The sequence below is a fragment of the Mesitornis unicolor genome, unplaced genomic scaffold, assembly GCF_000695765.1.
Source record: "Mesitornis unicolor isolate BGI_N332 unplaced genomic scaffold, ASM69576v1 scaffold4022, whole genome shotgun sequence".
NCBI classification, from domain to species: domain Eukaryota; kingdom Metazoa; phylum Chordata; class Aves; order Mesitornithiformes; family Mesitornithidae; genus Mesitornis; species Mesitornis unicolor.
The window spans coordinates 1-14,452 of record NW_010166961.1 but is presented as its reverse complement, the minus strand read 5'-3'; the positions used below and the strand labels follow the sequence as shown (position 1 = coordinate 14,452).

Here is a 14,452-nt window from a genome sequence, read left to right as displayed (position 1 = left end):
CTTGACTTTGGTTTAGGGCCATGCTCCTGCAATACACAAGCTAAGGGTCCAAGACAAGAGAGCTCTGCTGTTTCCTGCTTGTCTGCCTATCCAGATAGTCACTGTTTTCTTCCAGTTTGCTCTTGGTTTTGATGGTGATCTTGTTGCTTTGCCAGGAGCAAGTGCCACACAACTGCCTTAGGGAATGGGTCAACCAGAGAGCCAAGCCAAGGAGATACTGTAAGGAAAACCCAAGGCCCCAGCTCAGGCTGGCATTTGTTCTAGGTGTAACATAAAGTATAATGATGCACTCATGTCTAGAACAGAACTCAGTCTCAATTACATACAAATAGTTAATAGTTTCCTGCATTCTTCTAAGGAAGACCAAACTTTGAACTTGGGCAATTAAGTAAAAATGGAAATGACTTACGGTTATTTGGTTTTAAAATACATCTATAGAAGTTTGAACTCTGCGCACTAGTAGGAATGTTTACTCTTTATACAAAATATTATTCTTTCCTTTAAATCTATACAGCCATGACATTCTGCTTTTATTCTAATTGGTCAGCTTGCTTGCTCTTTCAGAATGAATTGAATTGAGTGAAGCAACATGAAAAGTCTAGATATAGATGACAAACTAATATGATTATTAACCAAAAGCCACCTGACTGGAAGGAACCGGAGAAAACAAACAGGGTCTGTTCACAAGACAACCTCAACTGACTCAGATTAACACATTAGCACCTTTCCAAATCAAAATGCTACTGTTTTTCTCACACCAGCATGAAGAGGTAGAATTAAGTTTTGGAAACTCGAAATGATGTGCGTCCTCTGCTGCTGGCTCCTTAGGTCTCCATTGTGTAAGTGACTATTTTTAAATAGCAATAAAATGCAAATTACAAGTAAAGAAGTTATTTGCAGATGGTCTTAAAGTCTGAAAAGTCAGCAACCTGTTAACAGTTCATAATTTCTCCAATATTTCAGCATAAAAGCCGACTGCACTGGTGAGAATGTTCTGGGCTTTTTTTTTGGTGGGATTTTTAGGTTTGATTTTTCAGTAAAGCAAAACAGAAGTAACAAAAAGATTTATCATCTCTGGAAGAGAAAACCATTTGACTTTAACCTGGCATATCTAAAAGTGCTATCTTGATACCATTGTGTTTTCCAAGACCAAATATCTTCACGTGCTTAAAGCCTGCCACCTAGTGCTTCAGGGGACAAACTCTGGGAAGCGGTAACAGAAAATTTACTTCTTTATTCATGCCATCTTCAGAAAACACCACGGTTATTCAAGAGAGGGGGGGAAAAAGTGTCTTTCACTTCTGGTTTCTCTCACTTCTATTTCTCATTCCCTTCCACGTCGTTTTGGGATTTCCAAAATTTGCAATTCTACATTTTCCATTTTTAATGATTGGCAAAAAGTTCCAATGCCTATGTCATTGGATATTTCTATTTTTAAATAGCATCTAAGGAACTTTTCAAATTGCAAGCCAGTCAGGAGAGAGAAGTCCTGGACTGCATGTCAAAGAACTCTCCGTAGGATGCAATTTTTGGGGTTCTTCTTCAGCAGTGATGAAATAAGCAAGAGAAGCAGATCAAAAATAATGTAACTGTAAAATCGTATCATATGGCTTTCAGTCTGAAAAAAAAATAAAATCCTTGTCTCCAGCCACACAGGGATATGGACATAAATTATCTACAAGGTGATACAAGTGGGATCCTACAGCCTGGGAAGAACAGTTACAAATGATGATGACTCTGAATAACCCCAAGCAGGAGCTCCGGCCGATGACTGTAGCTGCGCTCACTGCTCTCTGGAGAATGAGAAAAAGTGCTTCTGGACATGCAAACGCAGAGGAAAGAGAGATAAAGTCTGGGTTCCAGTTGACACCCCTGGTTCCCCTCCCGACAGTCTGCACGGCACAATGGGGTCAGTGAGGAGCTAGCTGGCTCTCACAGTAAACAGCCAGTGAGGCCGGTGCTTTTTATCGATGCTAAAAGGACTCAGACACTTCCTGCCATTTAATCCAGGACCATTTTTCTTTCAAAGAACAGGAAAAGCCTCAAGAGATTCCCACAGTGATCGCAGCTGAGCCTGCTGCCAGGGTACTGGGAACGCTGAGTTTGGGAGAGGATAGATCAGGGTTAGGAGAAAGGTATCCCCTTTTCTTCTTGTCACCCGTTTACTGCAGACCTTCACACCCACTGTTCCACTCTACACCTGCTCTGCTTCAGCCTTGTAAAAGAGGATAGATCAGGGTTAGGAGAAAGGTATCCCCTTTTCTTCTTGTCACCCGTTTACTGCAGACCTTCACTCCACTGTTCCATTCGACACCTGCTGTGCTTCAGTCTTGTAAAAGGGTCCTTCAGCACATCAGCCACTTTCTGCAATGCCCTGTGCCTGCCCTGTGCCTTCTCCTGCACACATAAACACAGCTGCCCTGTTGTGGTATATGCCCTCTCCTCTCAGGATAGGTTTAGGTTTGAATGCTACTTTCCACCTAATTAAAACACGGCTGTATGAAACTACTTTTTTTCAATCCACTTTTAGCTCCAACACCTCTCAGATTAAGCCAGCTTTTCATAACACACACAACCTAACCACCTTCTCAAGCAAATTCTTTATTGTGCTTTTTGCCTAACCTTGCATCTATTCATTCCTGTAAGCTTCATCTACTCCACCTTTACTCTTGTACAAATTTTTGCTGATGACAAAGTCATCAGCTTAAAATGGAAGAATTTTCAAGAGAATGCAGCTCTCTATACATTGTCTACTTTTCTTCATTTCTCTATTCATCTATCTATTCTCTCTTTCTCTATCCTTCTACCTTAACTTATCCCTCAGCTATTCCTCTCCTTTCTGCTACAGCGATTCATTTTCTGTTTCTAAATAACTGATAAACGATTCTATGAATTCCTGAAGAAACTATAAAATCATCAACAGTCACTGAACATTAATCTTGTGCAAGCTCATGAAGAATTGTTTCGCATAGATACAAACGTGCATGTGAGTCAAGTGACACCAAGTACTTATGAGGTACCTTCTTAAACCAGACTGTAGCAAGCAAAAGGCCATTTTCCTTTTACTGCACTAACTTCCCCTGCCAAACATCCTTGACCCAAAAGGGTCTGGGAATAACTTAGCATCTGGCAGTGTAAGCTGTTTTTCCTCTTGGCTATCTCTCAGATCTCTACTTTCTGCAGAACTCTGCTCACTGCTCAGGACCATCTTCTGACAGCTCAATTGTGTCCAGCCCGTGAAAATCACTGCAGTACTTGCTATCAAATTCCAGCAGATCTTGGATTACTTTAGTCTAATTCTAGGAAAAAATGCAGTGCATTTACTTTACTAGAACACTGGTACGTTTTTCACACTTCACCAGGAAATATGATTAAGTCTTCTTTATTCCAACTGAAACCCTCATGCCTTGTTTTCCAGGCCAATTTCCTCTGAACTAGGTCCCCAAATCCATCCATGGTAGACTGCTACAAGTAATGTTTATCCTTTCACTGGGAAGACCAACAAAAGATCTCTTAGGTCAATACAAAGGCCTTCCAACACACTAGGAGGCAAGGTATGATTGTTACTTTTCGTGCAATCTTCCAATCTCAAAATACTATTTGGTTGTGAGACCAGACTGTGCTTTAGTAAGCAAATCCATCTCTTTACAGTCACTTGGAGGGCTGATGTGCTCAAAGAGGTTAGTAAGCATTAGAAAAGTTTGTGTTTCAATTGTTCAGTATCCACTGACAGCTTTACTCCAGATGGAGGATGTGAATACAAGGTTAACTTTATCTCAGGAGGAAAAACAAACACACAACCAGCCCCACCCCCTCAAAAAGCCCACAACCAAGCATAATTACCATGAGGAGCAGATGTCCTTATCTCAGCTCTGTTCCATGACAACCTTTAAACTTACCTGGTATCCTGATAAAAGACCAGCCATTCTGAGGCCTGATCCCTAAGAGTCCTCCTGGGTACTCTGGGAAGAACTGGGAGCACTGCTTCAGCCACTCAGCTGCTAGCTCAGGGGACCCATTGAGCACACACTGCTTTGCTTCGAGACTTCCTCCTTCCTTCAGCGCCCTGCGCTCGTACTCTGCACTTCGGTCATTGCAGTAGAACTCCAGTGGCACAGCTGTTACCTACAAGTAAAATAATAAATCAAAATTCTCATTCAGATTTCCCCTGATTCCCTAATCCCTGGTTAATGTATCTTCCCACAGAATTTAAATTTAAAAGCCCAATTGTTACTGACATGTATGAATAGAAAATAATCTTAGGCTGGCCTAAAAATAAGCCAAGATGCAATATCTCCCCACATCACAAAAAAGGTCCTGAACAACCAGGTATGGACCTCTTGACTTTTGATAAACAATGCCTTGTGCTAATTGCTACACAACTGATAGCAAAGCTGAGAGTAAAAGAATAATATCCTTGCTGCACCTATCATTGGGCCAAATTTCTTTTTAATTTTTGCACTTCACAATCAAGCATTTACCTAGCAGAGATGAGATTTACATATTGTCCTTTACAGAAATTCACACGATAATTTAAAAATAGGAAGATACATTAATTAGAAAGGAAAAAAAACCCCACAAAACAAACGAACAGGAAAACAGCCCTGTTTTGGAACAGCACGTTTCTTGGGCTCAACAGCTGATTAGAATAGAAGTGCAAGTGAGCACAGGGTGATCTTTTTCTTCTGGCCATTCTGTGAACCCCTTGCCCTATTACCTCCTTCAGGACATACGACCCAGCTGGACAGCCCAGTGTTGCAATCACAGGAACTCTGATTTCATGCTGTGAGCTATTCTGGAATGGCTCCATCACTTTAACCTCCCCTACTCTGCCCAATCCACCCCAATCTGTACAGAGCGGAAGGTCCACGTCAGCCAAAGAGCTGTAAGCCGATGGCTGTAAGGGTCTCAAGAAGAGTCTGTTCCAGCAGCCAAGGCCGTCCTTTGTACAATCTATAGTTTTCTCTTATTTCTGCCTTGTGGGGTAGGTGACACCTTCAAGATACTGCAGTAATAAAAACCAAAATCGGAACCGAGCCAGGGACGGCCTACTCTGTTAAGTTTTTCTTCAGATACTTCACTAAGAGTTAAATCAGTTGATCCGAAGCAAATACAACACTTTCATGCAAATATAAATACACAACAATTCACTATTGAGCACAAGAAATCTTTCCAATAAAATGCAGATCTCACTGACTTCTTTCTAACTTTTCCGAAAATCAGTCTGTTTTGGGCCAACATTGTGGGGTGTTTACAAAAGCTATTTATAACCAAGTTTACAAATGAAAGCTACTGAAAACTTTCACATGCTATCTAGAGAGTTAATAATGTGTTGTAAACTCACATGAAAATGAAAGTAAAACTTCACATTGGACAACTATTCTTACAGTATGTGCTTGTAACAGCGAAAAGTGATAAATCTGCAATGCTTTGTGGGTTTCCTCAGCATAAGAAGCACACGTCATTACTTTAGAAGTCGTTGTCGCTTTTATTTCAGAAGCACAGTTTTTAAAATTGTCCACGTAAATTCATGTAAGTGAAAGACACCGTCATGAATCCTAACACTGTGCAAAATTGCATTACCTATAGAACTAAGAAAAGCTATGTAATAAATTAAAATGAACACAGAAGAAATCAAACTTGTAAAAGTTTTTGCATTTTAAAAAATAAAGCAGAGCTGCACAGGAAAAAACAGTGCAGGAGTCCGTAGGTTTTGATGGTGAACAGTGAGCAGCGGAGTTTCTGGAGAACTGAGTAGGGAAGGGAACCATTGTGATAACAGGACAACCAAAACAATAAACACAGTAAAAAACTTATTTCTGTATTGCAGGTGAAAAGCTTTTATGTATTTGAAAGGAGTTTAATTTTTTGTTCCAGCTTGCTCTAGCATGACATAATAAACTGCTACATACTCAGAATAATATACATATAACTTTACACCATGCAAATAAAAGTATTTTCATGGCTTTATTAAATGATAAGCAATAAATAGTTTAAATATCACCAGTTTAAAATATTGTACTTTAGAAACTGCCTGCTATCTTAGATGCTGGCTGCTCTTCTCTGAACATTTACCAGCTAACTTAAAGAAAAAGGTATTAAGCGAGACCATCTGGGTAGAAGCCTGTGGCACACTCCTGGTTTATGGGAGCTCTTCCCATAGGGATAAATTAACCTCACAAACAGAGACTTCTCATTGCAAAGGCCAATCAATTGTTTGTGAGTACAATTACAGTACGTATCGAAATAAAAACAACAAGGCATACAAAATCTTAGCAATAGCGGTAAAGCCATTGTTTTGCAAGATGCCGAGAAGTATTTTTAAACCCCACTGGTTTATGGGTCTACGCACCCAGCCACATGAAACGCTGCAAAGTGAAAGGGATTCTGTTAAGGCTTTGGACACATGTTCCGTAATTAAAAGACAAGAGTTGATGCTGCCTCGTACCGCCACCTGCAGTCACAGCATAGGACTGACTTGTGTGGGAGAAGGCACAACTCAATTCAAGATGCAAGCAAGTCTTGTTGCCTGAACACTGATACACACTGCAGACCATGGTACAGACTTGGGTTGTTTAAGGGAGACTATTAACCATCGCATTTCAGTTCACATTTCTAAACTGGATAGACCGGAACTCTTTCAAACACTGACAAAAAGAGAAACCTCAAAAACAGGCAGCCATCACGTACAAATCAGAGCAGAGTAATTTCTGACACAGAAACACGGCTTATCCATACACTAGGATTTTTAAAAGAAAAAGGAAGTCACATCGTAAAATTCTACAAGCCACATTTCAGTAACGCCTCACCCAGAGGAACAGCTACTACGAGACAATCTTGAGATGAACTTTGTGTGCCTCACTGCAATTTCTACATTAACAAGAACTACTCTTCCCATGCAGCCTGTGTAACACTGACCGACATCCAAGGGCGTAAGACTATCTTCACTATCACCTCCATGCTTTTTTAAACACATACATACACCTCTAGGGTAGAGCTTTGCATCTTTTACATGGCCTTACAAGAAAAACCAAGACATTTCTGAAACAGATCAAAAAATATCTGCCATTCAAGCTTATTCATGCTCCTCCTCTCTCCTTTTTGTCATGGTCCAGTTTTTGAAAGTTTTCTTTCTCCTGGGTTTGTTTTTGTAGTTTCACTCATAGCGAAAACGTAGAGTAAGTCCTTAGTATTAGTCCTCCTATGATGAGACATTACTGTCAAACTGACTGAATCTAAGTGTCATGGTTCAGAAATACATCAAAAATACAGCGACAGGGATGTATGAATACATTGCCACCTTAAATTCAGTAACTTACTTTAGTTGTGGTAGTTGCTAAACTTCTTCCTGCATTTATCCCAATACAAAGTTAACCTTTCAGACACAAGATGCCCAAATTCTTGGGCACAAGAAAACCAATTCTTACCATAATACTTCTGACACACCGGAATCTATTGAAACTAAACCAAACTATATTACTTGAAAGTGAATTAATCAGCTTCTTAATGAGAATACAAGATCCATTTTTTGGTGATTGAGACCTATCTGTACTCAGGAAAATTGCCTGCATAGAAAGAAACTACAATACTGACTCCCGCTCACCACCCCATAGCTGCTACATAAACTTACACTCCTATTTCTATCATTCGCTCCATTAACTTCCCAAAATTCATCACAGGTCAAACAACAACAGAAGGCTATCATTTCTGAGAACATGTGTGCTCTTTCCGCCGTTTCAGGTCTTCCACATTCCTGCCAAAAGTTTCTAACAGGCGTAAAATTAAGTCTTTGTATTCCTGGAAACAAAAAGCCATGCTTCCACTTAATCATCTTTATACACCAGCCAAGCCAAACCAAGTAACTTTTATTGACTAGAATAAAGGTCAAATATGATCTCTCCTCATCTTTCCCTTCCCCTTCATATGTAGCCTCCTAACCCCCTGATGCAGGGGAAGTATTCAACACATTTTTCATCCATAAAGCAAATTTAGGTGCAAAGAGTGACAAATCAAAGGAATCTGAAGGAGAAGTGGTTTAGACAATTTACTCTCAGAGTAACTGCCTGTTCCTGAAGCAAGGCAATGCGTTGTGACTGGGAGGCGATACGTGATTTTGAGAAGTTCAGTTGGGATTCCTGACCCCTAGAGGCACAGATGAAGTCAGCTCGAGGAGCAGCACGGAGGTGATAAGCACAGAGTCCCACCTGCCACCCACCCTTCTCCAGATGGGAATGTGCAATTACTGCTGTAGGCTCGATCAAATGGGGCCACATATGCAACATGGACACTGACTAAAGAAGGCAATATATGGATGCTCTGGTAATAAAAGTACATTTTGGCCAGCTTTGTCAAGATCCAACAACGTGGAATACAATAGACTTATATTCAAAAGATTTAGAAAATGCCAACTCAAGTAATCTTTATATATGGCAATTTGGTGTTTCCTTTTTGGAGCATAAGCTGATGCAATGAGAGAAACTGAACATCCTTTTCAAAAAAGCACTGTTCCTCTTGCACTTCAGTCCTCTTCTGTCATCAGAGTTGGCCAAACAATCACTTTCTTCTGTTGGTATCATGCTTACATCTCACCCTTAAATTACTGAGAAATAATCTACTTGACAAACTCTTCTATAATTTTACTGCTTTTGATATTAGGAGAGAAAGTGAAATCTACATATCTCAGAGTAAGTCCTGCTGAGTGCATCTTACAACTTTCTTTTTCCCTTCAGTACACATTACAGTCACTTCCCCTATAAAAAACTCACTATTGAATAGAGTAGCAAAAGGATATCCTTGAAACAGTTTTACCCAACCAAAAGAAAGTAATAGATCATCCTGTTCCTAAGACACAATTCTAACAAGATTTTAAACACAATAGAAAATACATAATTTACAACTTCACTTGGACTTACCCGTGGACTGGCTATGCACAGGAAGGACGGCAGCTCAGTCACCTGGCAGCACCGTACACATGAGGTAGCTGATCTCCTTCGATGTATGACATGATCTGAATAGCCAATAACTGCTTTACAGTGGCTACTGAACACAAGGTTCTGAAAACAAAATTTAAGAGTTACTACATCTATAAAGAAATACTCCTCCTGTGTCTTGGAACCACCCATGAGACAAACAGACAAAGGACATTCACCAAGTATTTCTCTTTGAAAAAGGAAACTCTACACATCTTCTGCAATGACAACGTACAGGATCTTCATGTAATTATCAGAACATTCGATTCCTGAAATGGCTGAAATCACAATAGCTCGTATCAATACTTGCCTTTATGCTCAGTTGAGACCAGAAATAAGTTTTTCCTTCTTTGAACCTTTGGATCTTAGCTTTCATAACGAAGGAAGTACAGGAATATTCTAGTAGGCCTGACCCTCAAGCTGTTTTCTAGCTACTCCTTTATCTATTCTGAATGACGAGCAAAATTAAATTGGGCAGAGAAAAAAATTAAGACTCTAACTGAGACTGGACTGGTATCTTTGGACTTTCATTTTTTCCAACCTTTTCTTCCTCTTCTGTGCAAATTTTATACTGAAGACTTTCAAGGTGCTAGCAGGGATACTCACACACATGAACACACCCATGCGTAAAACCTGGAACTTGCCACAGGTCTACGAGTGCCCTTTTGATACAGAAAACCAAACTGACTCAAAAGTGGGGGCACCGAGGTGACACCGCAGTTTAAAGAAAGGGGAGCTCTTTGAAGATGCTCAACTCTACAAAGACAAGTAACAAAACTACATTTTCTTCGCTTGCATCATTTACTGTATTTTCCTTTTTTATTGTAAATATCTACATCAAACAATGAAATAAACTGCATAGAGACTAAGCCATTTTTGCTACTTAGTTTTAGTCTGACTCTTCCATATTCATAGCGACCAATTGTTACATATAATTGCTTCAGAGTAAACCTCTGCACACTGCAGGAAACGAGCAACAATTTTAGAAACATTAGGAGGTACACCTCTCGCTGCCACAGGATCACAGGATGTGCCCTCCTGACAATTCTACCAGTTCACTTAAGTAAAATATAAAGAGTGTCTAAAGGTTTGGCACTGCTCTGACCCAGTTCCTAATGAGCCAAAAATCAATTGCACGCTACCTTTACTTTACAGAGCCTCTCAATTTTCTAAAATCCCAGTGTCTGAAGTTCTAAGCATCAGGGTACACGATAGAAGCAGACACCTTGTGTATCATATCATACACTGGATATACACATTCTGACATATGCCAAAAAATACTAGAATATATCCACAGCAGTAGTCAACTATGGATCATGCACTCTGGGCCCTTTCTGCTTCCAGACGTAGATGCACCGGCCAAGACGCAGATGGCTAGCACATATAATTTGGAACCTGATGACAAGGCAGAAAAATTCTCTTACTGTACCTACGTGCTAGCATCACCTAAGAAATCCAATCAGTCAATCCTAGCACGCGAGGGAGTCCTACAGCTGCTACCAGTGAGACTCGTGGTCTGAAGCTGGCAAAAATAAAGTTTATACTCTCTGACTGAACATCTGCTCCTCTACATAAAAGGTAAGAGCAGAAAGAGCTGACAACAGCATTTCACTGACGCTCAGCAGGGCTAAAAAGCACAGGTCAAAGCTTGGGCCACACAAGATAACGTGAAGTGATCCCAAAACCAGGCTCTTACTCAGCTGGCAATTCTTTAGCAGTAATGCTGGCTGAAGCAACAGCTGCTTCACATGTTCACTCCTGTCCCTGCAGAGCCTCTTCTTGCTGGCCTGGTGTTCTGTACTCACAAGATGCTGATCAAGGTGAAAACAAACCCTTTCCCTTCCCCTCCAAGTTAGTTCTGTGATCTGTTTGACCACCTGGTAAAACAGGCCGTGTGCTGAAACAGCAGAGTGGGAAACGCAAGGCTCGGGGTCCGCGGCTGCAGACAACAGCTGTGAATGCTGGTTTACTCAGCTGAAGACAAGTGGTGGCAACAAAGCAGCAGCACTGCTGCTGAAAAGGGGGACTCCCTTCCCGTGACATATCTGTGCCACTTCTTGCGCCGGTTTTATCACCTGTCACATCCCTCCAGAAGCCTATTTAGGTACACATCTGATCAAAGAACAAATTCAACAGCCATAAAAACAGCAAAGTTTTCTGCAGTGGGCTCATAGACGGATGTGACAGTGCAAGTCCACATCAGCGGAGGCAGGATTCAGTGACTGGGAGAAAAGAAAGGACACAAGAGTCAGAGGAGAAGAGGGACTTCCCTTTCAGCAACAGAACAACTGCTTTAGCCCGAAGCCCCTCTCACCCCACCCCTGGCCCACACGCTGCTGATTTTACAACCGGGAATCAGCACTGCATGCAGTCACAGGAGCTTTCTAGAAGTCTTACGACAGCAAGCACTGATGTACTGATTGTGGCCCTGGTCATTAGCGAAGTTTGGGTAACTTTATTTCCTGGAAAGTGAAAATCCAAGAAACGGATCGATAGGAGGCTAACAAACTGTAATTCCAAACCTATGCAAGTTTGGTATTTAATTCTCATTTGGAAGACAATATCAAAGAGCCATCAAAGATGGCTTTAGCCCAACCAGAAGTACCCAAGAAAAAACAAAGGAAAACTTCCAAGAAGGTATCCAAAATAAGAGAAAAATACTATTTTTGTATACACACAGTATTAGAAGTAGGGCTTGTACATGGGCATTAATTTGCTTTTCAGCACCACGCTTCCTGTGTACAAATTCTAAGCAGGTCACATAAGAAACAACCCTCTCTGAATTCCCTGACACATGCAGTCATGAAGTATTCATGAAGACAGCAGACACCAGATACAACATGGACAGCAGAAATCAGCTTCCCATCAGTCACACACATGGAAAAGACTGGGTAAGGTTACAGAACTGAACACAGCCACAGCTCTGAAATGGATCATGTACCATAGTACAACAAAACCAAGAACCAAAGAGAAGGACTGATAAAAAGAAAGAATGTACACATCTACAGCAACCTTGCCATCCAAAAAATCCAAAATGAGAAAAGCAAAGGAGAAAAGGGTTCATCTCAACAGATCAGATTTTATATTAATTTAAATCAATGTACACAAATTAATACACATGCTGTGGAGGTGCTGAGTAAAGGGAATGAAGAGACCTCACACTGCAAGAGATTTCTGTGTTTACATGAAAAAAACATGCTGTCTTTAGACAGATGTAACCTCAATTTCAGAAAGATCCATTAAAAAGAAATGTGTTTTTTTCATCTACTGACTTATTTTCATACTTTGAAATGTCTCTTATATCGGAAATGCTGATCTGAGCAGTTAAGAAAAGCCTTTCCAGATTTACACCATTTCCTTTTCCTCTGTTTCTCCCCCCCCCACTCCCTACATGTTACTGTGTTACGAAGCCCTAGAGGAAGCCTTAGGGAAATTTACACTGAAAGTTTCTCAAATTTAGGCTAAGATTAAAAAAATGAGTTCATTTTCCCCTCACAATGGTGCGTGCTGATAAAAGACAGGTGTGTAAAGGGCTGTTTGTTTTACAACTCTCACATCGGTTTTGTGCCTTTAAAATAAAAATGTCCTGTATGTAAGCTGTGCAAACAAAATTCTGCAAATACAGCTTACTTTAAAGTGACTTCAGGTGGTAATTTGTCTAACATGCAGGTCAGAAAACAGTTCTAAAGAATCTGTCATAACTGTAGGGCTAAACTTCCTTTAGGTTTACTGGGGTTGTATCACAAATGCACTGTATTGCACACACTGATGAACTTTGCTCCTCACCTGGTTGTTTTCCCTGTAAAAGGTACCAGTTACACCAGTCACTGGTTACACACAGTTACAGCACTGGGACCCGCTTGGACACAAGTAACGACTACCTCAGAGAACAGAGATTATTTGGAGAAACCAAATTGTATGTTTAAGTCTTGCCAGGTTGTGGTACAGGTGGGTCTGTAGCCTATCCAAATGCTTTACATTTCATTGTTAATATTAAACCCGCATGTGCATATTCCAGATTTCATATTCAGTATCTATGTTAACACACCTTCTGTTCTTTAAGAAAACATAATGACTTTCATTTTAATATTTACACACAGTAACCCAAAGGCTATGGACAGATCTAGATTGTCTTTCTACACATGTAAAAATGAATGCTACCTTCTGAAAGTGCATACAACTTCCGATACCATCTTCTACTCCCTTACTGTTAGGCTGCAACATTTATGACACCACACAAGTTTTCCTTAACCATAGCAATGGGAAGACAGAGCTACAGTATAGTTTCAAAAAAACCTAACTGAAAGCAAATCCACATGGGGTAGACATTTTATCAAGCTAGGAAACAGAGAATATTGAAACACCAGCACAGTCAGAGTTAACTGGCACACACACTCAATTGGCTTGCTCTTTGTTTGATAACTAGGACGACTCATTTTGTTGGCTTTGCCGTTAACACTGCAAAACATGACACCAAGTCCAAGGTTGGTTTCCTACTGCTTATGCGTCTTCAATTTCAACTTCCTCTACATGCTATTCAATTGAATTCTGGCTATCTCCTTTCCCCTTCCAGACTCATGAACAGAAGCAATATTCCCTAGAGAAATTTGGCACAATCTCACTGTTTCAGAGAAGATTTTTTTACTGCGTATCTGCAAACTGCCCTAGATGCTTTCCTGACTCTATGCTAGTACTTTTGTGAACTTATTTCCCAGTGAAATGCATCAATGGAGCTATAACCTAACTCAGGAAATCAACAGCAATTTAGTCATAAAAAGACAAAACCTACACACACATCCCAGCAAAAGATTAGAGAAAATAACCTTGTGTTACACAGCAAGGTGAACACATTTGGAGACTACCAGACAGCAGAAGAGCACATTTTAGAGTAGAAAGACACCACTGACAATGCTTGTCCACCAACTCTGAAATGTTGCTAGGCTGAAGTCTCTGCTTTTCCCAGTTGCTACAACCATGCACTGAATATGAGAAGAGTTAATTTTAGTCAAAAAGCGGTCATCTTATATGTAGAAAAGTATTACAAAACTCTTAAGCTTATGTGTAGAATCTATCCCTGACAAATAATGAGTCTAGTTCTGTTGCTCCAGTAGCATTTTTAATACTTCTAATTTTCTAATAATTCTAATAATTATTATTATTCTAATAATAATAATAATCCTAATAATAATAATTTCTAACAATAACTTAATACTTCTATTTTCTAATAAATCTAACCGATTTATTTTCTATAAGTTTTCAAATGTATCAGCACATGGGAGGAAGATAGCAGTTAAACTATTTTTCTGTTCAGCACTCTGAATTTCATTGACTAGATCTAATAAAGCAGATCCTGTTTCTAAGTTGGTTTCCTCCATTTTATGAGGATAGAAAGGTTTTCATTGTTTCTTACTCATGAGGATATGCTACTGTCTCCACATCACAGAAATTTTGCTTACCTGCAGCAAAGTGCAGCTGTGCAAGTT

General features: G+C 40.1%; 1 protein-coding gene across 1 annotated transcript in view; it reads right to left on the bottom strand.

The window, feature by feature from the left end:
* The window catches only part of LOC104548958 (DNA helicase INO80-like), a gene marked incomplete at its 5' end in the record, with an annotated part of 33,381 nt that extends 18,935 nt beyond the window's left edge, over positions 1-14,446 (bottom strand). Inside the window, 3 exons of the mRNA XM_010195138.1 lie at positions 3,900-4,125; positions 8,913-9,053; positions 14,426-14,446. Of these exons, the coding sequence (XP_010193440.1) occupies positions 3,900-4,125; positions 8,913-9,053; positions 14,426-14,446 (388 nt within the window). The remainder of the gene's footprint in view (positions 1-3,899; positions 4,126-8,912; positions 9,054-14,425) is intronic.
* Between the last annotated feature and the right edge of the window lie 6 nt (positions 14,447-14,452).